The 26,455-nt window shown below is 37.8% G+C and overlaps 1 protein-coding gene across 1 annotated transcript; it reads right to left on the reverse strand.

The window, feature by feature from the left end:
- Positions 1 to 4,989: 4,989 nt before the first annotated feature.
- vwc2l (von Willebrand factor C domain containing 2 like) lies at positions 4,990 to 24,521 on the reverse strand. Its single transcript, XM_079464643.1, has 3 exons — positions 24,099 to 24,521; positions 13,322 to 13,451; positions 4,990 to 5,921 (listed from the first exon to the last, which is right to left on the reverse strand). Exons 1-3 carry the CDS (start codon positions 24,486 to 24,488, stop codon positions 5,773 to 5,775), a joined length of 669 nt encoding a protein of 222 aa, XP_079320769.1. The 5' UTR covers positions 24,489 to 24,521; the 3' UTR covers positions 4,990 to 5,772.
- Between the last annotated feature and the right edge of the window lie 1,934 nt (positions 24,522 to 26,455).

A 26,455-nucleotide genomic window follows, 5' to 3' on the forward strand; every position in this document is an offset into this window, starting at 1 on the left:
CCATCTCCCAAGATGCAGCTTTCAATGGGATTAGTCAGGGATGCTCCTAATTGCTATTGATTGCTGTGAGCTGCATTAAATTGCTTCGCCTTAGACCTGCAGGGACGTAGCAGGAGGCAATTAGTGGTGTGGACAGGGTTTCATGGGGTGATTAATTGGAGGGTAGCGAGGGTCCTGTGGGTAGAGGGAAGCAGCAACGCACCCAACTCTTAACAGCTGACTTTACAAACTTTATCACCGTTACTAAGAGTTAGCTTTCAAACATGGGTACAGAATGATACGTAGATACTCTTAAAGGGATCATTTACTCCAATATGAAAAATCTTTCATAGTTTACATGCCTCCATGTCTTTCCAAACCTGAATTATTCGATTTCTTTCTCAGAACACAAAATAAGATATTTTGAAGAAAAAGGTTTGCTAACAAACAACATTGTCTTCCATTGTATGTAGACAAAACCACTGAGACATTTCTCAAAATATATTTTGTGTTCCACAGAGGACTCCTTCTGAAACCTTGAATGCCCAAATTCGCTGTTTTTCAGGAAATGGAACAACACTGTACTTTTCAAATGGTAACTGTGTTGTCAATGTGGACAAGCACTTTTAAATTCTTTTTATTGGTTAAATATTTATAAAACCCAGTGAATGCAGACTCTGGCATTCCAAAAACTAGACATCCATGGTCATCATTTTATCCTATATGTATATTAAAGGGAAACACTATGCATGCCAAAAGAATCAAACTGGTGCACCTTTATTATGAAGGTCTATGTGACGTCACCGGTCAAAATAACATGGTGGTTATAGTTGTTATGCTGCTTTCCAGACATCTCCTTGTTTCACATATTTCCCACTTTCATTACAAAAATGTACATCTGGAACAACATTCGAAGTAGGATATCCAACCTTTGAACTCGTGGCAGAGAGATCAGTTCCGACGTCCATTTGCCGCTTCATTTAACGTCACGCCCTCTGCTTAAATACATTTTGCCTCAAGTGAACTTAAGTTAGTTGGATCCACTTTTTATGTGTTTATTGGTCATCGGCAGTCGCTGGGTTTTTGAAAAATTACACTGGCCATCAAAATAACCAGGTATGCTTTCGAAAAAGTTAATGCATTTGCAGAAAAAATGGATTAAATAGATTTATTTTAATCCCTGAAACTAGCTCAAGCACATTTAGAAAACTAATCCCATCTGAATAGCACTTTATTAGAAACGGATGTGAAATTGTAACGGCCACTGGTGCCAAACTATAACCGATCTGTCGGTGCACCAGGGAAACATTCCGGTTCTGGCTTTGTTTCTGGTATTTGTAATGAAAGGTGCACTTCTTCAATAGCTCTCAGTGCTCTAGGATTTCCTTGTGCCACTTTCTGCTGCTGTATCAGCACTTTAATACTCTTCTAGACAATGACGGATGAGGAAAGCAGCGGTGGAGTTACAGGAACAGAGTTGCTCTCTTTCTTTTGCGCTCTCTGACCTCAGAGCAGCACCTGTTTTCATAGCGGGCGCAGAATAAAGTGAGCATGTGTTCAGCTTTGCCTTTGATAGAGCGAATGTGATGTTTCCACGCGGTAAATGAATAGATGGGTGTAAAATCCTGCCGTCAGCAGAGAGGAACTGCTCATGTCTGCAGTATCAGAGATCGCACCCTGTGCGACTGTCTGGAGGAGGTCTGCTAACATTAGAACGAAGAAAAAAAATCAACCCACACACACCATCTTTCTTTTTTTACTGAATAACACTTTTTTCGGTCTATTTAACAAAATAGTTGTCTTCATAAATAATACACCTTTGTAATGCTCTTTCTATCTCTGAAGTCAGAATACACATTAAATGTTTGTAGATATTTACATGTTTATACATTAGAAAGGGCACCTGGGCGTTGTCCCATGTAAAAATGGAACGCACATATTTTAATAATAATAATATTCTCTTAAAGGAATAGTGCACTCAGAAATGAAATTCTGTTGCCATCATTTCGAACCTGATTTCCTTTAGTATGTGTAACACAACAGACATTACTAACCATTCACCCTATCATTTTCTAGAAACAAGACCAGCCCAGCATCTCTTAAGTGGCCCAATGGAATAACACGAGGGTGAGTAAATGATAGAATTGTCATTTTTAGGTGTACTGTTCCTTTAAACAAAAGCACTAAGAATGTTACATATCTTTTAATGTCCCTCAGTGCCAAGTAATAAAAGCTGATTGTTTTAACAGTATGTTTTCCTCCATTACAGGTGTAGTTTGTGTGTTTTCAGGCACAAATTCATATAACAGTTTTGTTTAGAAAAAAGAACAATCTTTCACAGCTTCCAGCTACAGTTAGTCAGTGTCTCAAAAAAGAGATGTTTCACCTTTACAAAATCGACAGTGAAGGGCTGAGACATTGACAGGTTTTGAAGGCCATGTGCACAAAGTCTGATGTCAGAAGCAAGATGCAGAACGTCTTTAGGTCGTCAATAGAAGGAGCCGGTACTTCCTTATGAATCAGGAACAAAACTGCATGAAGGTATAAATAAGATGTCTTCCACGTCATCAGGCCAAGCCACTGTGAGTTCCTTGTGATTGTCAAAAGTGAATGGAGGCGAAATTTATCAACAAAGCCAGATGGCCATTTTACGTGTTTCGGCAGATTTTTTGTCAATAAATATGCAATAAGAGACAGTTATAGTAATGACTCAGGACGTCCCGTGTGGAACGATGTGCCAAAACAATAAACAGCTGTTAAAGAACGTTTGAGGTTATTATAAAAAGATTTCAAAACTACATTTTAATCACATAAAATAATTCAAGGACACAATTTGTTTCAATAGTGCCAGAATATGTGAATTAGGGTGGATATCGTGATACGTTTCAAGAACAAGTTGGGTCATATTTGATCCCAAAATGGAAAATTAACTATTTGGCGTATTTTTATGAAAATTAAGCACATTTTCCTGCCAGACGTCATAATTGTAATGTAAAAAACAATATATCGTCACAGTCCTTCTAAAGTCTAATTTAGCTGGTTTTCGGAAAATGGAAAAAACACTGTACTTTTTAAAGGATTGAATACCGTGTCGTGACAAGCACCTTTTAGTTCCTTTAATTGTTCAGATACTTGGAAAACCCAGTGACAAACATAAAGGGATGAATAATGGCAAAAAATCTAAATGACAAAATATGTCTTAATCTGTCAAGTTTGGTTAGTTAACAAATATACATGTGTCCTGTGTTAGCAAACGAACCTTAAACAATATAATATTTTAAATTGTTAATATTTATAATATAAATTGGCATTAGAGAGATTTATCTTCAATGTTATTGTTATTTTCAAAACTTTTGCTGTCACACAATAGAACACATTTACAGTATATTTGTTAACTACCCATATGGTCGACAACAAGTGTTGTACTGTAATAGCGTTTACTAAAATATAGTAATATATACTATTGTATTAGAGAATAATAGGAATTTGCGGGGACCTCAAAAGTAAACGTCACAAACTAAAAAATTGTAATGGTCCAAATTCATTTTCTTTCATAATTTTCTTTTATGAACTTTCTGAAACTTCTTTACAGTTGTATAAAATAAGTTCATGGTAGGAAAAAATCCATGGTGATTAAATTCTGGATTCAACAGGTCCCTTCGGAGCTCATTTTGATGTTACAATGAAGTTGGTGCTAGTAGCGTCTGTCAAGAACTAAAGCAGAGCCCAGAAATCTCCCTTTGCATTGTGATTTTAGAAAGAGCTCTGTGATCATCGGAATGGCTCTAAGAAAAAAACTGAAAAAGTCTATACACAAGACTACATAAGATTAATCGACAGCTCATATTCAGAGCTATAATACTGCAGAGACTATTTAATTCTGTTCTTTTATCATTTACTATATATGCGATTTATGGACTTTTTCAGTTCATTATTTCAATGGCGACTTAATGGTTTGTTGACTTACAGGATGAGCCTTGGCATCCATCTTTACAACAGATCTTGCAAAACTGAAAGCTCAGATATGGTAAAAGGAGGTGGATGCATCTATAAAGTATAGATGTCGCACCTTATGGGGGGAGGTCAGGCTATTGCATTCATTTTCCTCTCATTATCGAATCCACAGATCCGTTAGTAAGCAGCTCATCCATCAATGCTTAGAAACAAGAGTCTAAAAGGTTAAAGGGAATGCATTTTCTCTAGGAAAAAAACACCTGTGATGAATCGCAAGTGCTTGGTGAAGCTCCTATTGAATTAATGACTGTATTTATCATTTAAAAAAATGAAATAAAAATCAGGGAAGTAGATCGTGTTTATGTAAGAGTCTCCTTGAGCAGATCTATAGGCGTTGCTTTAAATAAATTTGAATATTGGACGTCGCTAACCCGCAGTGCTTTACATATACGTGTTACTACACAACCATCGTCGAACGTCGGCCGAAAGTGGCTCTGAATGTGTTTAGAGGTTCTTATTGGTTTAAGTGCTTCTCAAAGTGCCTTGATCAACATCTCTCGCTTTGCTGAAAGCGGAATTGCCGTGTGGCGTGCATGCACCGAAGATCAAAAGAAGTGTTTTTCAATGTTGCTTTGAAGGGCCAGACCGTATGTAGATTTGTTCCTTTGTTTTAGCCCTTCGTATGCCGGGCTGTGTGCCTGGGGTACAGAGGGCAAAGGCGGGTAATTTATCACAGCACATTGCCCGATTAAGGAAAATTAAAGTAAGCTGCTTTGGGTCGGTTAATTGCTTAGATAACAAGTTCAAGCTCTTAGCCTCTAGAAAAGCTTGTTTGTTTGGGATTGGAAGAGAAAAACATGGGTATTCTGAATCCGTACAGATGCCAAAACTCTGCATTACTGCAGAGATGTATAGTTGTATAAATATTATATTTTTTGCAGCTTCATCATTGTCAAGGTTCTTTGAAGCCTCTTAGCTAAATAGATCAGGGGTGGGCAACCTTAGGTGTTCGTGCATGTATTGGCAAACAAAAAGGTGTAGGCTTTCTTTGTTTTTCTGAAAGATATTAGTATCACAAATGTATTTTAGAACCGATGAGGTAACCAGGGCCGCTACATTAAACCACGCCCCCGTATGCATCATCTTGACTGAATTCCTGTTTTTCAGTTATGTGGTGTAGGTCTACCCTATTCCCTTCTGTTTCATTAATTGAACAATTATAATCAATCTTGTCATTCATTTCAATGTAGAACGACCACTACTCTATTTGACAGAAGAGGGATCCAAAGGGCAACGGAGGAGTGGTTTACAGTAATGTATGGTAAACTTATATTGTGGAACATTGGGGTATTTCTTTCATGACAGTGAAGTACATTTTACTCCTCTAATTGTCTCTTCTGTAATGCAAACTAAATAGGTGCAGTAATGAAAATCACCATTAAGAATAATGGAGATGATAAAAAAAAAGTACTACATGAGTATTTGGGATGATCTTGAAATCTACAGTTGCAAAACATCTGAATGGCCTTGAAAACTTCTACTTTTGCTTTTGGAGTGAAGCGTGACCCAAACTATTTCGTGAACTTCATCCTAGTATGAACTCATCACAGTTGAAACAAACGTGTCCTCTGAATTTCACTTTCTGCCAAGATCTTTGCGTCTTTGTGTGTGTATGTATTTGAGTCTATGCTCCCGTGTGTCTCAGGTTGTCCTGTGGTCATGGTTTTCTAAAGCGATTGTGCAGTCAGTCCAGTGCTGTCATAAGATGGGGCCGTCCCTGTGCCGACAGCCATGCCGCACCTCTAATCCCCGCCCCCCTTCACGGCTCTGGAGGGGTTCCTACGATGTCTGACCGTTGAGGCATTCCCGCCGCAAGCACTGCGCAGGTTTCCACCAGTCTCCGCTATGGCATCGACAGATGGTGCAGTCGTCCACCTTCACTTCAATGCCAGCTGGGATGATCGTCGTTCCAGCGAAGCAATTTGGACCTGTCATATGGGGGAAAAAAATTAGGAGATTTTACGGAAAGGAGAAATGAGAGCGCTCTCGGGAGCCTCTTTTGGAGATGCTGGAGTGACTCGAGGCTCAAGGGAGTTTTGAGAGCGGAACAGACACGTGGATGTTTTTCACGGCCATGCACCGACGGGCTTGTTTTTGTAACACTAAAGCTCTTTTGCTCCTCATTCTGCCTCTCCTTTTCGTTTCTCTAATTCCCTCTCTCTCTCTCTCACTCTCTCTCTCTCTCTCGCATACCCATCCTCTCAGAGGGTTGTTTTGCATTCTAATGCGCTACAGGCTGCAGGGCTGCCATGCAGGCTTGCTGGCACTCTGCGTGATCTGAGCACGCTCTGTACCCTGTGTTTTATTGTAGCTATGTAGCCTGGACCCCGAGACTTGTAGAAAACCTCTCTGACAAACAGTACACACAGTTCCACTTGTCAGATGCTGGTATTTGCTTCCAAAAAATATTTTCATATTTAAAGAAATGTCCCATCCTAAAGGACAGTTTACCCAAAATGTAACAGTCTGTCACCTACGTGTACATGATTTTATTGGGTAAACTGTCCTTTTTTGGAAAGCGTTTTTAGGATTTTCTAAGTCTGTAGCTCTCTATGAAATCATTGTATTACTAGGGTGCATGATGCATTTTAACACATCCTGACCATCTGACCGTGGTCGCCAGATTTGCTTAACGAAACCAGCCCAATGACTAATAAAAACTAGCCAACAGCAACAGCCCAAATATCAACACTGAAAATATGCCACTCACACACCTAAATTTATTTTACAGGCCCTGTTATGCATTTCACGGAACCTTCTTGATATTCCTCTTAAATTTACTACAGTAGCAGAAATCATAAATACATTCTGTTTTTATAAATAACCAAATTATTACTTATTATAACATAATCCTTCTACCCGCAACAGTTTAAAAAGAACCTTGACGCTGACAGCAATATTAGCTTGCGGCAATAAATATTGTGATTTTGATTATATCTTTTTGTATAACTTTTTGTCTTATTGCTTGAAAACATAATATTTTCTGCAGTTTTATTTGGGCGACACCACTGGCGCTTAAATTATTTTAAATGATGTGAGATTTTCAATAACAATTTCAAGTAACGTAAAGTGTTTTCATATCTAATATCTTCTATTACGGTGTGACTAAACAGTATTAATTTGCATTTGTAACACTTTTTTCAAGGTCCCATTCTTGAGAACAGCTTTATTTATGCTTTATTTCTTCCTTTCTTTTTTTATCATCCCCAATAAGCACACATTAGTGTCTTGAGGTGGATAAATCACCAGGCGTTATTGCATGGCAACTATATCCATATTTACCCATGTACAATAGCAGTAATATTTTACTAACTTATCAGAATCAAATCAAAAGTGAAATTATACCGTGTATACACTGTATATTTTTACAATAATTTCTCTGAGATGGTTTTATGGGAGTGTAATGTCTTTTTTACTGGCTGAGGGTGACCACATTTATCCAAAAGATTCTGCTGTGCCTTGCAAACAATTGACATAAAGACATTGCCATGGGATTTTTGCCGATGGCCATTAGCTTTTTAAACATGTTTGTATTAATAAGTGCAGGAAGTGTTTTTTAATGTCTTCCAAAACTACATCTTATTAAAAGTGGGTAAAATGATCACTATTATGCTGATGGTTGTCTAGCAGTTTGTGTTGAGGTTTTTGGGTTAAACGCATATCTCTTTTGTGCTGTCCAGTAAAGCTAAAGTCTCTTTAAAGTCATCATGAAACGTAAAGTAACTTATTTACTTCTTGAATGCATGTATCTGCTCTTATTGTGAATGAGTCATCGGTGCACTTCATTTTTTCCTTGATAATCGAATTGTAACAACTCTTGAATGTATTTTTCAGTTGACATTATGAATCCCTTTAACATCCATCTCATCCAAACACCTGCCTCTATTCTGAAAGGTAATGCCTACTTTTTACATTTTAATCAGTTCCCCAGGGATAAACACCTTCTTTGTGTTCTAGCTGAATAAACACTTTAGTAAGGCACAAAATTATAAAAGCAACATGGGTTGTAAATAGCATTTCATGTTGATTTTGAAGGAAGAATGTCCACTAATTTGCCATTTTGGCATCAAACCCATGCACCAAGAAGGAAAGAACAAAATCGTCTGTTTGTCCACATTATTTCAACACGGCAGTAAATTTAAGACAAGGCAATGTAATGAATCTTGTTTCTTAAGTTCATTCGTACATTTAGTTAAAAAAATGACATACAGGATAAACCCAGGTTGGAGAAACAGACTTTCTTTAGCCACTTTACTGAGCGTTGTGATGTATTCTTTTCTTTTTTCTATGCGTGGTCTATCTCCTCGTGTATGGTAAGGCACTTACCTCCCCAAGACCCTTAGGGAGTATTGGTGCTTGTGTTAGACAATTCTGCTCATCCAATCAAGTTAGACTAAAACCGTCCAGTCAAAATCCCATTAAATATTAATCCTTATATATTGGCTGGCATTTGCATTTTATACTTATTGATCTTATGTAAGAGATACGGTTTTTATAGACACATGTCTTAAGTATTAGAACAACATCAAGTCAAAGTGCGTTGTACTTTAATGTAGAATTATCTGGGCACCTAAAGAGATTACTACGGTTGTGTTGTAAATAATGAATTATTAAGGTTTGGTTTTATTAAAAATAGCTTTTTAACAGAATATCTGCAATGTAGATTGTATGGTATGATGATCACAGCAGTGTTTTGGAGACATTCTATTGGCATCCTTCTTGTGGGTGGGCTCAGATCTACTGCTTGGAGCAACCCAAGCTAATAGTGTGTGCAACAAAAGATACTTGGCATCTATCCAGTTGTAAATCCCAGTCATACGTTTAGCAAAAATGTTTGTTTTTTAAAAACATTACTGTATAAAACATACTGTAGCATTGTGCCATTAGGAAATGATAGATGAAGTAGGTGTCTGGAGCTCTTGTTAATGGTAATGTGGTTTATTTTTCAAGTTAAATTATTTGCACCGATCCAAATATCAAAAGACAAGTCTAGTCATTTGGGAGTTATGAAAAACTGTATTTTATTCGTTCAGCCCTAAAACACAAACGGGTCCTTGAGAAGGACTGCTGATTTTGCGTGACAATAAAGGTTTCTCGATGTCAGTGAAAGTCAGGGAGGCTAGGCATGGAGAGCGAGTTCAAGCAGCATGACCTTACATGGGAAAACAACTGGATTGCCATTTAAACACATCACGGACATGCTAATAGACTCACAATGGGGTTGCAGGGTTAGCTGTGCACAAATTGCTTTACCGGCAAGAATATTTTGCTCTCAAGAGACCTCAAGGAGTTACATGCTCTGGAATATTTGATTTCCATCAGTAAAAATTATGAACAGCTGGCAAAAGTGCAAAACCAACCAGTTAGCGAGGAAGAGGAGGGGGAATAGTCTAGATGTGTGACTACTAGCCAAAAGCTGTAATTCATCGTCCAATGTATCCTACTTAATCACTAGCTCAAGGACACCATGGACAGGTGTACCAGACATGTTTTATCTACAATGTGTTAACTCAATGATTGTTAATTTTAGTAAACCCGTCACGTTCTTCCCTTACTAGTATAAATCCAAGACTCGTCCATCTCTGGTACCAAACAAATAATGGACATATTTGGTGTTAATATTATTATATTGATCCTTGTGAACGGAGACTACATTCAATTGTGACTCCTGACTTATGATGTATGCAGTGAATACAACCTATATATCTACTGTATTTAAATTTATAAATCACAATTGCGGTTTAATTATCACATTAGGCCATATCGCAAATAATGAACCGTGCAGTCCTAAAGTCAACCATTCACTTCTCAAGGGTTGCAAGTTACATGCAGGCGCCAGCTAAACAAATGTGTTGCATTGGAGACCCACATCATTGCCCTCATAGTAGCCTGCAACCAATAACTATGGTAACCACTAATGCCAGTGAGAAATGGTTGCCCACGATTGGCTCACCCACATAGAAACATGGCCAATTGTCTTTCCAACGATGCATAAAGTGAGATTGGTATTGCTGCATTAGTCCACATTAACACAGTTTTAAAAGGCGGCCTCAAGTGATGCGGTTTAGAAGCATAATTCAACAATTAACACTCGGTGGTTATTAGCTTACAAGCATGCACATCACGTTTTCATTTAGCTAAATCAAACCAATTTTTATAGGCTTTTGGGGCACAAAAGGCTTGGATTCCACAATGTTTATCTAAGAAAAATGTCCCCATAAATAAAAATTCAGTGTTCATTTACCTACCGGTATACTTTATTTTGCTTAGGTTTGAACCCCTTTAGATTTCTTTGCTGAAACGCAAAAGGAGATGTTCCAGAATGTTAATGTTATAGGGACTGATAGCCCGAGACTCTATTCATTAATAATGTATAATGAAAGATTAAATGAAAGTGGATAGTGACTGTGGATTTTAATCTTTACCATTCTGTACTTTGTGTTTCACAGAACAAAGCCATACAGGTTTGGAGCAACATGAGGGTGAGTCATTTCACAAAATAAAAGAAACATTTCAGAGAGATTTAGGTAATTGTGACATTTCCTATGTTTCCTAGTGCACAAAGTACACTTTAATTTAAGGACACTTCCAAAATGTACAGTATTTGAAGTGCTTTTGTCACACAGTAATTTTGTACTTACTATATTAAAAATACAACATTTAAAATAGCACAGTTGCTTATCTGTATAAGGTTATCTTAAGATGTACTGTTTAAGTACATAAGTACAAGTGGATTATAGACGGTTTCATCAAAACAACATAAACAAACGTTACAATGGGTTGGAAGAGTTATTCAATAAACAATGGAGCCATATCTGAATTTTGACTGAGACTTTGAATCGAGTATCATTGCTGATCTTCTTCCCAAATCCTTCAAGACTGGGATAAGGTCTCTTGACATTTACTGTTTATGTTCATATAAAACAACCAGAGAGAGATTACATGACAGACGATGTTTTTGACTAAAGTTATAAGAAGTGAATAAACTATGAAAGCTAGTATTTCAGGGAATAAACCTGCATATTTAAGATTTTGTAGTTCTATTTTACATTAAATTATACATTTTATTTACAAAATGGCTACATGAATTCATTTTTAATTCACTCTCATCCCATTACTTTTCTGGTGTTTAATCATAATATCTATCGTTTAACAAATGAAATTGATTACTTATCCTCATTTGACAACATATAGTAAACAGGCCAACATGACTGAATTGTTAAATTTGTGCAGAGGTTTAACTGCATTTAGCTGTTTGATGTCAGACATTTCATGATCGCATTACAATAAATAAGTCTCTTTTGGCTATGATGTTTTGAGTTCTGAAAGTTACAGTATGTTTTCAAAGTACATTGCACTCTTTAATATAAAAAGATCAAGGAAAATGGGATTCCTCAGGATATGACCCGCTTAGAGATCTTTGGAGCAGACTCGACTGCGTCCTCCAGGGGATGGACTCTACCACATCCTCCCTAAAATGCCACCACCATGAGCCCGTCAAGGCGCCCTGTCTGTCTGGATTAGTTCTCCTCCAGCCCGCAGGGTAGGTTTGTGTATCCGCGTGTATGAAAGGCTAAAGCCATAGCGAGTCTCTGCTTAGCATCTATACCTTACACCACACTTCTGATTGTAACGTGGATCCTGGAGAATGTAGGTCAATGTGTGCCAGAAGGGAACAAGGTGGGGAAATTTCATAGATTTTAAAGTTGCAGTTAAGATAAGATGTGATTTCTATATACTTTTAAACACATCTCTTGAGGCTGTCTAAAGACTGGCTCATTTTTTGAAGTGCACTGAAACTTTGCCGCAATCTACAAACCTTGTGTAGTTTCGTTTTGATCAAACCCATCATGTCAACCAAAAGACTGTTCGTCTGACAGGGTCATGTATTTTTGGTTTTCTTGCATGAAAATAGATTCCAGTCAGATCTCATATTAAAGACTAATAATATACAGTATGGGTGCAGATAAATTGTTATTAAAAGTTGAGACATTTTCAGTACTATGGTACTGGCCAGGTCCAAGATTACCTTAAAAATTAGGGCTCTCATTTTATTGAAATGCAATGAATCAGACATGACATATCTCATTAAAAGACCTCATAAAAATATAAGAAGTACAGTCCATGGCCAGGTTTCTCTGCCAATAAACATAATGCCGATCAGCATTCTTTTAATTCCACTGGTTCACCGAGCTTGTGTTTGTGAGAGGGAAACATGCCCTCTGTGTCAGGCTGACTCAGGGATATCTTCTGCCCTTGGCCATCCAGTGAGCCATTGGAATCCAATAAATGTAATTTTGGGACCAGTCCTTGCTGACTAGTGCACGAACACACCAGAGATAGAGGTGTCCCCACTGGCCAATTAATCCGTCTTTGCATGGTCTTAATCAATGGGACACTGTTTATCTGAACCAAATTTCCCTTGTAATTGAGCGGAGAATTAGTTATCAGAGCTGGAGATTCTCCGATGCAATAGAAAGTATCATTGGATTTAAAACGACTTGTTTGTGGAGTTCTGTGTTTACGTGTAAAGTACAAAATTATTTAAGTTTGAGCCCATTTACCATGTATCCTATAGACCTCTTCGGATGGTATAAACAACGCTGGTTCAATGGTCCCGAAGAACTGTTTCAGTTACACAAACGTTTAAACAAAATACAACCAACAGAATATTCATAGCCGATTTAAGATTGAATTATGTAAGAAAAAAAATACTAATAATAAAAACTGAAACCGGAAGTGCTTTTGGACCAGTGTTTACATCTTGCAAAGTGGTCTATTGTAATGCAATTTGTGGGAAATTTTCAGCATTTCAGCATTACAAATGATTTTAACATATTTTTTTGTGTTGTTCAAAGTACAATTGCCTGTCTGACTGTACCTGTCTAGAGCGTCAAGTCTTTTAACATGATGAAAGGTTTGCATGGGACTTTTGGCATAATCTCTTACTTAACCAACGAAGCTATAACAATAATAGTATTTGAATCAAATATTTTTCTTAAAATACATTTTTCTTACAGAACAACCTAAGAGACGTGATATTCATGAGCGTTCACGAGCTTAAATAAGAATTTGCGCACTTGCATGCATTTCTGGGTGCATGGAAAGTATATTACAACTCTTTATCTTATGGTTACTGACCATCAACTTTTTTAATTGTAAGCCACAACTATCTCACCCATCTCCCTGTTTTTCATGGTCCACTGATGTGTGCCAGTCAGCAGAACAACTAACTTTCCTCGGGGAATACGATCAAGTCTTTTAAAATACACCTGCAGCTACTTTTGTCTAGTCTATAAACCTATTACAGGAAACAGGTCGATCTTACCGTTTTTACAGACGGGGCAGCATTGCTCTGGCTCGTACACTGGGTTGACACATTCTGGTACTGCACAGTCAGCAACCACACAGTGTACTTCGTTATTTGGCTCGCAGCGACACCATTCACAGGGCGAGGGCTGGAGAGACACAGAACAACTTTTAAAGGTCTGGCAAAATCACATTATGGTTTTGAAATCAACATTTACACTACGTACTTCTCTAGTGCAATTTTCTAGTCTTATCCTACGTCCTTTATCAACCTTCATGTTTCAAATATTTTCTTTTATTTTTTATATTTGAAGAGTTACTTTGCAAAAACAGATAACTCCAATTGCGTTCCAATTAATATCAATCAAACTGCATTTGGGTTGTTTTGATTAAGTAATTATAAGTAAAGAAATACAGCTTACTAACAATAATAAAAAAACAACAAGATAACAATAAAAAACCTGTTTTGGAAAAGTTATCTGTTTTTGTAAAGGAACTCTTCTTTTGTATCCAGTGGTGTAGTCTACATGATACGCATATGAGGTCACCGAGGTACGGACCTCTGGAATTTTGTCATAATAATAATAAAATAAAATGTGAAGCTCTGAATGATTAATGAGCAGTTAAATACTCTTCTGAGTTCTGTCTATAAAGTTTACAAGGTTCTTTATTGTCCGTGGTATAAAAGATGGACTCATTTCACCTAATGAGGGAGGCGTCATCCGATTGAAAGAGTTGTGAGTGAGTGCGTTTGTGGGTATCTGTAATTTATCCCTGAGTTGCATAAAGGAACATTTTCGTTTTAATTTTGGCCATGTTTTTCGATGCAGCATTTGTCAACTTTAATCGTATAAAATCGTTTCCAAAAACAAAATTATTGACAGTGAAAATGCTAGTGTAAAGGAGGCCAGTTAGAGAGCGCTGTGAAAGTAAACCTGACTCCCTGACTTCAAGATGTGCTCTAATAACAGACACTTAGCCTCCTCATTAGAGCATCTTCCATACCGGACCGACGCTGGCTCGAGGCCTGCTTGGAGCGGGTTGAGTAGGATCAGTTATTCTAGTCATTTTGGAAACCCACTAGCAACAGTATTACGTCCTTTTCCTAGGTTTACCTTTATTATTCATTATATTTATTAAAGTTAAAGTAACTGTAATTACATAACAGTACTTACACCCAACACAGGTGTTCACAGGTGTATTAACATTATACTTTCTGTTGAAAACTCACCCCCACTATTAAAACTACTGTGTATTCTTTATAAAATTAGCATATTTGTTATCATTAACATAACTGTAAGGGGATTGTTGGCATATTCAATTGTATCTAAAAGCCAACTTCACAAACTTCAGTTTTAGAGAGATTACTTATACTACAATGTATAAAATGTAGCTCAGTGGTTAGAGCATGATGCTAGCAACGCCAAAGTCATGGGTTCGATCCCAGGGGATAACACATACTTAAAAACAAATGTATAGTAAACTGCAATCTAAGTCGCTTTGGATAAAAGCTTCTGCCAAATGCATCAATGTAAAATGAGAAATCCTGGCCAGGCTGGAGACACTGCCAGCAACCAATAAGGGTGCTTGATAAAACTGCACGAATGGTCATTGATAGTTAACTATAATAATTAACAATGTCAATAAAAGGCGCAACTTGCACTCGTTAATGTGACCCAGTGTGTGAAAACTCAGAGTTTGATTTTAACTATTTATTCAATATGATTTGCTGTACTAGAACCCTTCCCAAAACACAATACATGCAGATGGGAATTCATAGAAGTTGATAGATGGGAATCGATCAGAGTATACTCACTACAAAAAAACTAGACTACACCACTGTTTGTATCCTATAATCTTTGTCAAAATGTAAAAGCCTGTACTGTAGCAAATTTCCTTTTACCTGATGTCCTGAATCTTTTTTTAACCCCATACACTCTTAAAAATAAAGGTGCTTAAAAGGTTCTTTACAGCGATGCCGTAGAATAGCCATTTGTGGTTCCTCAAAGAAAGAACCATCTCTTTCTTACCTTTTGATGAGCTGAAGAAGGATTTTAAAGGTTCTTTATGAAGCCCCTTTATTTTTAAGAGTGTACCTCCGAAATCGAGCCCCATCTGACTTTTTACTTGGAAAGTTTCAAGTTAACATTGTTAGCTGTAATTAAAGTAATTCTTCACCCAAAAATTTTAATTCTGTCATCATTACTTGTTCCAATACCATGTATTTTTTCCGCTCCACACAGGAAGATATCTGAAAGATTTATATCTATTTTCCCTACTATGGCAGTAAATGGTGGGTGAGATCTGACATTCTTCCAAATGTCTTCCATTGTGTTCAGCAAAACAAAGAAATGTATACAGGCTTGGAACAATCTAGGTGAGTAAATGATGACAGAATTTTTGGGTGAAGTATTCCTTTAACATGAAGGTTAATGGGCAATGTATGACTTAACACTTAAATAATGATAATGATGAAACATAAATAATTAAACTGGAAAGCATCCAACCGGTGAAAAACAACACTTGAGAGTGTCCCATTGAGGAAATACTTCGGTGAAGTTAGTCCCACATTGCATATCTGTTATAAAATACAGTACTTCATCTGTACACACCAAAGGTCGAGATGAAATATTCAGTTTAAATCATAAACAGTGCCTTGTTCACATTGGTCAAAGGACATTGTGAGCATCAAGAATAAACTTAGTCAGCATTAAACTGTATTTTTGGCAAACTCGGAATCTTTGTTTTTGTTAGTAATGGGTCTGAAAGGCCAGTGTGGTTGGGAGGTCTGATAAGGTTGACTAGTGCAGCTTTGCTTCATTTTCAACGACTCAACTCTGTAGATCCGTCAAAGTGATCGATGGCCTCTCCGCAGTCTCTCTCACAGGTCTGTTTTTTCTTCACACAGAGAGTTTTGAGAGACGACCTTTTCAAGGAAGCGTCTGGCTGGTTTAAAGTAGCTCTCTCTTCCTGATAATTGAACCGGCCGCATGCTCACATGGACATCCAAACTCAGGTTATCTTTTTTTCAATTTACATATTTGTTTGAACTTTCACTGTAGCATTTTTAGTTTTGTAGTATTTTTTAATACACATATAAGGGAATTGGGTCCTCATTTCAGCAATTGTCTTCCTTCAGTGTTAAGTTTATTAAAACTTATGCAACTTAAGGAACTGGATACTAGCAAAAAGCATATACATTTCAACATAGGATTTATAAATCAGTTTAGTTATTGAATTGGTTAAGAGTTTGTATACTTTTGCTTTAAACAGCATTCAAAACATTTTTCTATAATCTACAAATGTAAAATCACCATTAGACATTTACATTGTGTTTTCCTCACATTTGCATTAAAACCGCTGATTCATCTTCCCTTCGTGGGTATGTGCCAGCTAAACTTAGAACTCATTTGTGGAATATTTAAAAGACCTCACGAATGCATCTGCAGTGCGTAAGCAAAACAACATTTGGACTCTGTAACATCATAGTGGTTTTGTACAAAAATTATTTACATGCTAGGTATAGTACTTCCATACATCTTTAAGATAAATGATCTGGCGTGAGGTAAAACTATTCAAAACTTGATCATTGTCTATAATTTCAACTAAACCTAAACCCCCAAACGTAAACTGCTTAAAGTCAACAAAAAATGCTGCTGGAAACACATTTTACCTTTATAAACTGACATATTTTTGAGTGAAACATTATAATGAGAATAAATGCCTTCAGGATTTGATTTTATTATTGAAGAAAAGTGGACATAATCTAGTGTTTGGATTGGGGGAGCTGAAATACAGTTATCAAATAACAATACTTTTATTTTTATGTTTGATCAGGAATGATTTACACAATAAGACTACAAGAACAAAACAGAATCAATTTTGATATCACATCAACAAGAAAACCATCTGGATTCAGTCAGATTTGCTGAGCTGTGTTTGTGCGACTGTCATTTTTATGTACAGCAGACATTTAGCAAAATGGGTGAGTAGTTCACTCCATTATCGTATTTTGCTTCATAAAAGCCTGTATCGAAAACTGAATTGATAAACAGTTTTACGTTGTATTTTATTCTGCTGAGTTCAGCGTGCGAGAACTCTCCTCGCTGTCAGTCTGAATGCTGAAACGGTGTGAAACACTTCCTTGAAAACCACTCGCTGATCCAACTTGTTCTATTCATTCATTTCAATTATTCAATGAGGTGACATTGATTACTGTGTGTGCCAGCATGGGTCAGACATAAATGTCTCGGGAGAGTCGGAGGTTAGGCCCCCTGTCCTTACTGTGGTCATGCCCTTTAGGTTCTACAAATTGTGTATGGGGCAGGAACACTAATAATCCTCTGTTCTCTGGCGATAACAGCATCCTGTCTAGTGGGAACACAGCTTGTGAACTTGACCATTTAAATCATCTGTAATTTTGCCAGACACATTGTAGGGCGAAAGAGGATACAATGATCAAGATTAGGCTGATCGAGTGTCTGTTTGAAGAAGAATGCTGAGATAACATTCTTGCTTGGGAATGGGCTCTGATCTTCAACCCTTTGCTTTGAAAAGGAAACTTGAGTAACGAATTATTATAAGATTTGGTGTCACACTTTACACTGTAATACTGAAATTGTATCTTATTGTCCATATTGTGTACAGCTGGAAAGATTTTTTGTGCATCTACTCCAGGATTGAGGTGAAGGTTTTACTCATCCTGAGATGATATACTTAGGTTCAATGCATGTTATTATAAAACAACAATAAAATGTCTGGGGCTTCTTCACTTCAGAAACAAAGTTCAAGGCCACCATTAAATACATAAATGCATTTACCACTGTGTACTCCATATGTATGCAATAAGCTGCAATAAAATATATTACTCTACAATAAAATATTTTAATTATTTTAATTTTCATGACAGTGTATTAATGTCTATATGTATATAGAAAAGGCATGCTTTGTCATTTGTTAAAAACAGATTTTTGGCGTTTGAAGAAATATAGAGTATCTTCACTTTAAAATCGCATTTATAAAATTAAACCTTACATAGAATAAATCCCGATATTAAAGCTATGATATGGTTTCAGAAGACTTGGAATACAGCACAATTCATATGAACAATTTTGATGGTTCCTTCATATTGTTTTTTGGCCGGACATCTGTGAATGCCATGAACTTTTAATGGATAAGAGCCGTTTGAAGATTCAAAATCGTCAAAAATTCCCTTTCTGTGTTTCGGGGGGAAAATAACACCACAGGGGTTTGCAATGACATTAGGGAGAATAAATAATGACAGAGTTTTAATATTTGGGTGAACTATTCCTTTAAGGCATCTAACACACTCATCAGTGAGCTTCAGCACCTTTGATATTGTTAGTGCAACTTCGAATGACCAGAGAATTGTGAGGGCATGCTCTAAAGGCACTGGTGGATAAGCAGTGAGCCATCAGTTCGGCATTCTGGGTAATGTAGTTTCAGGTATGAGGCTCATGCGAAATGCATTCACAAAATGTTAGATTACGGTGGGTTGCAAGGGTTGCATACTTGTGTCACTACATTAACACAACACCAGGAATGGAGAATACGAAGCAGAGGGGATTGTGGGAAAATCAAGAAAGTGACCATCAATTTAAATTTGGATTAAATTTGCGGGAAAACAGTTCATTGTTATAGTTTCGTCTGGCCTACTTGTTAGTTTGTAATAAGCAAATTAAATTAAAAGTATGCTTCTCCTCAGGCACTGAAAAATCAATTTAAGCAATTTATTTCAGGTGCTTTTTATAGCCCGGTCCGGTCCCCTCACAGGTGTCTATGTTTGAGTGTTCAGTCACTAATTACTGCATAATGTAGCATATGCAGGTGAGAGGGCAACTTATTTTTGTATAAGAAAGATGGCAAAAGAGGTAGAATTTATTGTTCAGTCATTTCTAAGTGCTAAACAGATTACCCTACGTATCGGTTTATAAAAAGGTGCAGGCAATGATAGTCTCTGCCATGTGCTGATGGAATTTAAATTGACGTAGTTGAATATTCAGCCTGAAAAATGCACCGCTGTCTGTTCTGAGACGCTGAACAATAACAACGCACCGTTCGTTTGTCGAAACGTTGAGCGATACTCATGACAAGACAATTCAAAACCTTGAGAAATTGAGGGTATTATCTGGAAAAACTTTTTTAGGAATAGCAGAGGATTCAGCAAGTAACATCCACATGTATGCCCAGTTATAAAGATGTGTAAAAGGATATATATACAGTATAATTTCTTTATGTTGACTATAAATAATCTCTTAAAGAGACAGTTCACCCAAAATTTTTATGATTTCCAAACTCTCTATCTCTCGTTGGTCATTCAGGTAGAATTTACCTGAATGACCAAGCTACTTTTTTTCCTCATACAATGAAAGTGGATGGGGACTAGAGACAAATGTGGTCACATCTTTTTTAACATAATCTTTGTGTTCCACAAGAAAAGTCAGGTTTGGAAAAAATATTTGACTTTCCCAAATGTAATTTGTTGTCATATCTTCATTTTCTCACCATCTCCCACAGATATTCCCATCCCTGGTGATCCCAGGCACACAGACGGGATCGTTCAGAGCTCACATCCCGGCCCTAAACTTTCTGCCTGGGATCTGAACTCACCCTATCGTTCCGGACACTTGCTTGCAGATGAGCAGTGGCTGGGGGCACGGCGGTGAAGTGGCTCCCTTCCACGGCTGCTGGGGAACCCTGTAGGTGAAACACCTACTGAGGGTAAGTTGCAGTGCCTTTGGGTAATGTAACAAAACAGCAGAAAAGGAACCACTACCCACCCAGAGCCCGTATCCCACTACCCTCCCCCTTAAAGGGACAGTTAACCCAAAAATAACAATTCTGTCAACATTTACTCACCCTCGAGTTGTTTCAAATATGTGTACATTTCTTTGTTTTGATAAACACAGAGATAGATATTTGGAAGAATGCTTGTATCCAAACAGTTCGTGGCCATCATTGACTACCATATTAGGAAAAATTACAATGATAGTCAAGTAGTCAATGGTTAACTACATTCTTCAAAATTTCTTCTTTTTTGTTTAACAGAAGTAATGTATAAATCAATTTTTCCTATTATGCTAGTCAATGGTGGCAAGCATTCTTCAAAATATCTTTCTCTGTGTTCATCAGAACAAAAAAACTCGAGGGGGAGTAAAAGAAGACAGTGTTTTCATTTTTGGGTGAACTGTCCCTTTTACCTGTCATCTCTATTTTACCACTTAGAAAAATAACAAAATAGTTCTCACTGCCTGTATATTCAGTTTTTATGTACCATTAGGCAATCTGGACGGTTAAAATGACACTGAAAATGTACAGTATGAAATGCAACGTACTAAAAATGAAATCAGCCAATGGGGCATCTGCCCCCAAATGCTTAGACCCTTTCTCAAAAGATTTCTGAGCCTTTATTGCGAGTAATTGTAAGAGAAAGGTATATTTGAGTGGACATCAGAATAGCGTTCACACAGGTAGAATTTACTTTAAAGATGTCATCCAAACAAATTAGTTATGCAAAGACATTCATACACAAAGTGTTGTTTTGAAACCAATGTAATTCTTATATTTCACGACTTCTTATTTATATGATTTATAGGAGACGTGCAGAAGAGTGTCAAGTGTTTTGGCATCCCAGTCCAACATTCTCCGTCCCACCATGGAGAGAAAGGGTTAAAAGAGGTACATCATGAACAAAGCAGTCACAGAATTGGCTGCTATACATTGATCTCTAAGGGTTTTGATTGACAGGATTGTGTGATCATGCTCTTTTTGATCCTCATTGGCACACTGTAAAAACAACACTGGATAAGCTATACCCATGCTTTAGAAGAGATCAATTCTGGTTAATTCTGTTGTGTCTGTCTTACTCCTTTCATCTACACTCGGACGAGGAAACTTCAAAACTGCTCACGTCAGGCTGGGTTACATGAGTGTCGATGTGCATCGCTTTGATGTTACACTTCAATTCATGAATCCGTCGCTCAGCTGTCATCCACAGTGATTAGCGACAATAAAAAGCTCTGCCCGACTGATTGCTCCGGCCAATTCCGCAGCCTCTATCGGGCGCCTGTAAGATTCTTATCTCTGCGGGACTACTCCCACTCCCACCGAGCCAAGTAAATGCACCCTTCTACAAGAACAGCTCCGGAAATGCCAATCTGGCCCACACCAAAGGTTACCCTGTCGGCTTCTCTTAATTGGATCAGCTATCAAGAGGCGTGATGCCCTTTGATTACGCTTCACAGCTGGACCTCAATGTTTGCTTTCTAATTCAAAGAGATCTGGTGAGCGATGATGCCTCTTCACAAATTCAAAAATGAAATTCCTCTATTGCTTTACTTTGTTTTTGAGTTTTCGGCTCTGAGGTTTTTTGACAGGACTAATCTAAAGCTTAAAAAAGGCAATGAAAAGCTTGAAGTAAAAGATGTTCGACTCCGGCAGGGACACCACTTAATGTCTGAGAGAACATGCAGATGAGATGATTTATTGATGGATTTGATCTTTTTTTAAATAGGCTTATGTGGATAAATGTGTGCTGCTGAATTGCGTTTGCATCAAAATGCTACACTAATCTGCTGCTGACTGACAAAAATGGATAAAATTTTATCCCAGAGACTTTAATTTAACATGCAATTATTGAGCTTTGGAGTCTTTCCCTAATACTAGTTATGAAGATCTGAAAGCCTCAGTACTTGATAGTGCCTAAGGTTTGTGAGTCTTTACCTATTCATGCTACATATTGTTAATACATCCATGGAGTTTTAAAGAACTATTTTCTAAATGCTTTTCTCTGGTTCATTATTGAAACAGGATTTAGGTTGACACTAAAATGCTGATTTTGTTTGGCCTGCCCCATGTTAATATGACAGAAGTGATAACATACAGCACAAGATGTTGCCAGACGTGAAATTCATCACTCAGTGTGAGACTTAGTGAGAGAGTCTTTCTTCCCAACTGTAATCTTCATATTAAACATAGTTTAAACTTTTATCTAGTGGTAATATAGTCTGAGATAATAAACCTTAATATACAATTTAATGTCAGGAGAAAGGTTGCATAAGACAAGGCCTGAGCATGAGACGAATTTCTGATGTCTTATTCTTGAGAATGAGTTGAAGTAGATTTAAGATAGAGGCAATCGAAATTTGTGAATAAAGTTTCAAAACATCAAAGTAAAAATGAAAGGCAAATATTATAGTTTTATTGCCAAAAACGGTCTTTAGTTTTTTGCACAATTTATCCTTGAAATTGTATTTTTGCTAAGTGCCATGAAATCAAACTTTACTCATGAATATCCATATTTTACTAATTGTGACAATGAAGTCGATTGAATGAATAAAAAAATGCTGAATGGTACAGATTTTGTTCCGAGTTCAGATTAATCGCTGCAATGTTGCCAAGAGAGATGAAATCCATAAATGCAACAAGAGCTGGAAACAATCTAAAGGCTGTTCCGGTGCGGTCGAGTCCAAACACTATATTTGTGTGTGATGATTTATTGCTTTGCCCTTTGTTGATATCTAGAACCTAAATTACAATTTGCAGTGGCTGAAACAGATCGCTCTTAAGGGACAGTTCACCCAAAGATGACAATTCTGTCATCATTAACTCACCCTCAGATTGTTCCAAACCTGCATACATTTCTTTGTTCTGATGAACACAAAGAAATGAAGATACTTAGAAGAATGTCAGTAACCAAACAGACTCCCATAGTATTAATTTTCCCTATTATGGCAGTAAACGGGGGATGAGATCTGATTGGTTACTGACATTCTTCCAAATATATTCCTTCGTGTTTAGCAGAACAAAGAAATGTATACAGGTTTGGGACGATCTGTGGGTGAGTAAATGATGACAGAATTTTCATTTTTGAAACTATCCCTTTAACCTCAAATGTGTGAAAACAAAACAGACAACCCTGAGACTTCATGACTGCATTTGTTGTGATATCATCATTCACAACAAGTCGGTGGAGTGTTGCTGTGATGACGTGCTGTGAAAGAACTGGAAATATTAGGAAATGTACACTCATTGTCTTTCAGTTGGTGAAACAACTATTAAATGTCCAAATTGAACTAAGTTTAGTCCTGATTTAACCAAATACCTGCCCTATAGTAATTTTTGTCTGAATGAATCTCTAGTTGGCCAGGTATGACTTCATGCAAAACAATACTCATTTCCAAGGCTGATGGGTCTTTAAAAAATGGTCCATTGCTTTGTTTGCATGATTGATTGGTTTGCTCTCTTTCTCTGATCAATATAAATAACTTAAATCTAAAGTCGAGAGAAAATGCACACTGATGCACACTAGTTTTAAATGGATTGCTTTGTCAAGTGGATTGTTTCTGTGGCACAGCTCTAATCAAATTACAGTTGATAGTGATGGATTGAGTTTATCAAGATAAGCATCTGAGAGTAAAAAAGAATACAACTTTAAGTAATCCCACAACATCCAATATTCCACTCATGCTCAGATCCACCCACACCAACACTTGTAAACACACATACACAAACAGGTTTCAGGACTGGAAGGTTAGTCAGTATGGAGTGAAAGAACCACCGGAAATATTATGGAACCATAATGAACCTTTTACTGTAGAAATCTTTACTTTTTAGAGTGTATCCACGTACAAAAATAATGAAAATACTGTTACTATCTATGCTGCTCAACCATACATGCTGAAACATCAACTGGGGTTGAATAGAGATAAAAGTTCTCTGCTTTATCTGCTTTGTAACGTCACATTTCTGGTAACTGATAGGCAGCGTGATCCTACCTTGAATTCCTCCAAGATTTTATACGTTTTCCCTCTATATTCACAGAAGTTTTTGACCTCTTTGCATTCGGGGCAACAGCCGTTGTGTTCCACCTTGGTGCACTTCGGGTGTATTTTAGGGCACTCGGGTTGGTCACAAACGGGTCCGTCCTCCGTGCAGACGCACGGGCAGTTCGAGTGGCCAGGGAAAAAGCGTTCCCCAAGCTTGTACACGAAGCCACTGTCGTCCACGCAACCCTTCCCTCGATAATCATCGAAAATGATGTCATTGTTGGCAGTTCTCTCGACCTCGTCCTCGGCGGTATAGTCCTCGGGGCCGACAGAGGCCGGCGAGACGGCGACGTTTAGGGCGAGCAGCACGACGCACATCGCCGGTAGAAAAGGGCCCATCCTTCGCCGCGGCAGTCTCGACGCATTCAAGGAGAGTGTCTCAGGTCCCTTAAGTGGTCAGTTTCCATGCTGCAAATATGACACTGAAAGGAAATAAACGTTAACAACCCGTAATTGTGCATACATTTTATTTCATTTTTTTTGCAAGAATGGTCACGATCCAGTATAGACTGTAGTGGGGCGTAGCAAGGGTGGAATTATACTTATGTATAAACTGCTATTGTGTGTAAAATGTTTTACCTGGACACGGTAAAGTGTTACCAAAAACACATTTCATCTATTGTCAGAACAATGCCAGACTATGTATACTTGATAAGTCAGTAACTACAGGTGCCAATCACTTGTAAAGTTAACCACAGCTATCGATGAAGAGTTTTCCCACAGACAGTAGCTGTGTTTTCCACATTGCCTTATGCGTAATGCTGGATCATGATGTCAAGACACTACTTTAAAGCATTACAAGAAACGGGTATGTTCGGGAACAGAAACATTTCAGATTTGCTCGACAAAGTTAGCTTGCATATGAATGTCAAAGTCTCCAAGACGTCTGTGCGGAATTTGGAGACAACAGGTAGCTAGCTCCCCAGCTCCTTACCATTGCCCGAAGCACTGCAGATAGGCGTGCAATGACCATGTCCGTACATTTCTACGCTCTGAAATTCATCTTCTTAAAGAGCCCCGAAGAAACGACACGGTTTCTGTTTCATTAACGAGTGCGTAATGGGCTTTGGTCCAAATGCCCTCTCACTCGTGAAAGCAAGAGAAATTAACCATAAAACGTCACACTGGCAAAGAACGGCGTGAGACCACGGGCTAAGAAAAGCATTAGAGCTGCCAGAATAGAGCACTAGTAAGGAAGAGTTTATTTTTACGATACCATTGACAATGTATTTGTAATAAACTGACTGCCTTTAGCATGTTAAATGCATCTTTGCAAAATCTGCTTACTTTGAATCCAAGATCAAGGTATTTTATGGATATGCTATCATTATCTCTACGACTAAGATATTAAGATTCGTATTGCATTGAAGTATGGCAACAAAAAGGAATGCTTCATTAATAGAGGCTGGATTAGACTTACCTCGTTGAAATGTCTGGTCTCACTTTATTTTAATCGCTATCAAACGAGACAAGTACAGATTCGTGACGTTACATAGGAATAAAAAGGCATTCCATTTAAAGTGTTGGTGCAAAAGTGCGCGTACTCCAACAGAACCGATAATCCGTATACGTCTTGGCGTTAATATTTACAAATGAAAGACGACCAAGCCTCTGCCCCGCTATTTTGCCTTCGACTTTACAGATGACATATCCAGAAATGTAATTATCCTTCCCCGATCATTACGTGACCCCTCACAGCGTTGTATGGACAACGAAGGAAAAAAGATCCAAAACTGCTGTAAAAATGTACTTCCCTCTTGGGTCGTCTGATCATCTAGTCGTCCACGGCATTTAAATCAACTCCCAAATACTGCAGGTGGAACAGTAACGCCATTTGGTCTTCAGCACCTCCGCTGAAAAAATACGAAAAAATCCTTCAAGTAATACGCAAAAACAGATTCGATGTCAAAACGTCTCCCAGTACGAAAGTAAGTTTATCTACATTGGAGATGCTCGCTCCTCACACACTCCGCGCACCGTCAGAGCAGACAGAAACGCATCGTGAGAGACTGCACTACGAAGTTGAGTGCGGAAAGGAATGGGAACAGAGGAGCGTTTCATCTTCAATAGGTCGACTCAATAAGTTCAGCACCGCGGACAGCGCTTTATTCAGCACCATGGACAGCGCTTGATTCAGCACCATTGGCACCTCGCATTCTCTTCGCTTATCTAAGCATGACTGATGACACGTGCAACAGGACAGTGTCTGAGAATCACAGGAAAACGTACTCTACCTACTGTCCCCAGAATATATCTAAATAATAAAAAAGTAGTCAAACAGAAACCAATGTGTATAGATTGCATTG

This window comes from Barbatula barbatula (assembly GCF_947034865.1).
Source record: "Barbatula barbatula genome assembly, chromosome: 9".
Lineage (NCBI taxonomy): Eukaryota > Metazoa > Chordata > Actinopteri > Cypriniformes > Nemacheilidae > Barbatula > Barbatula barbatula.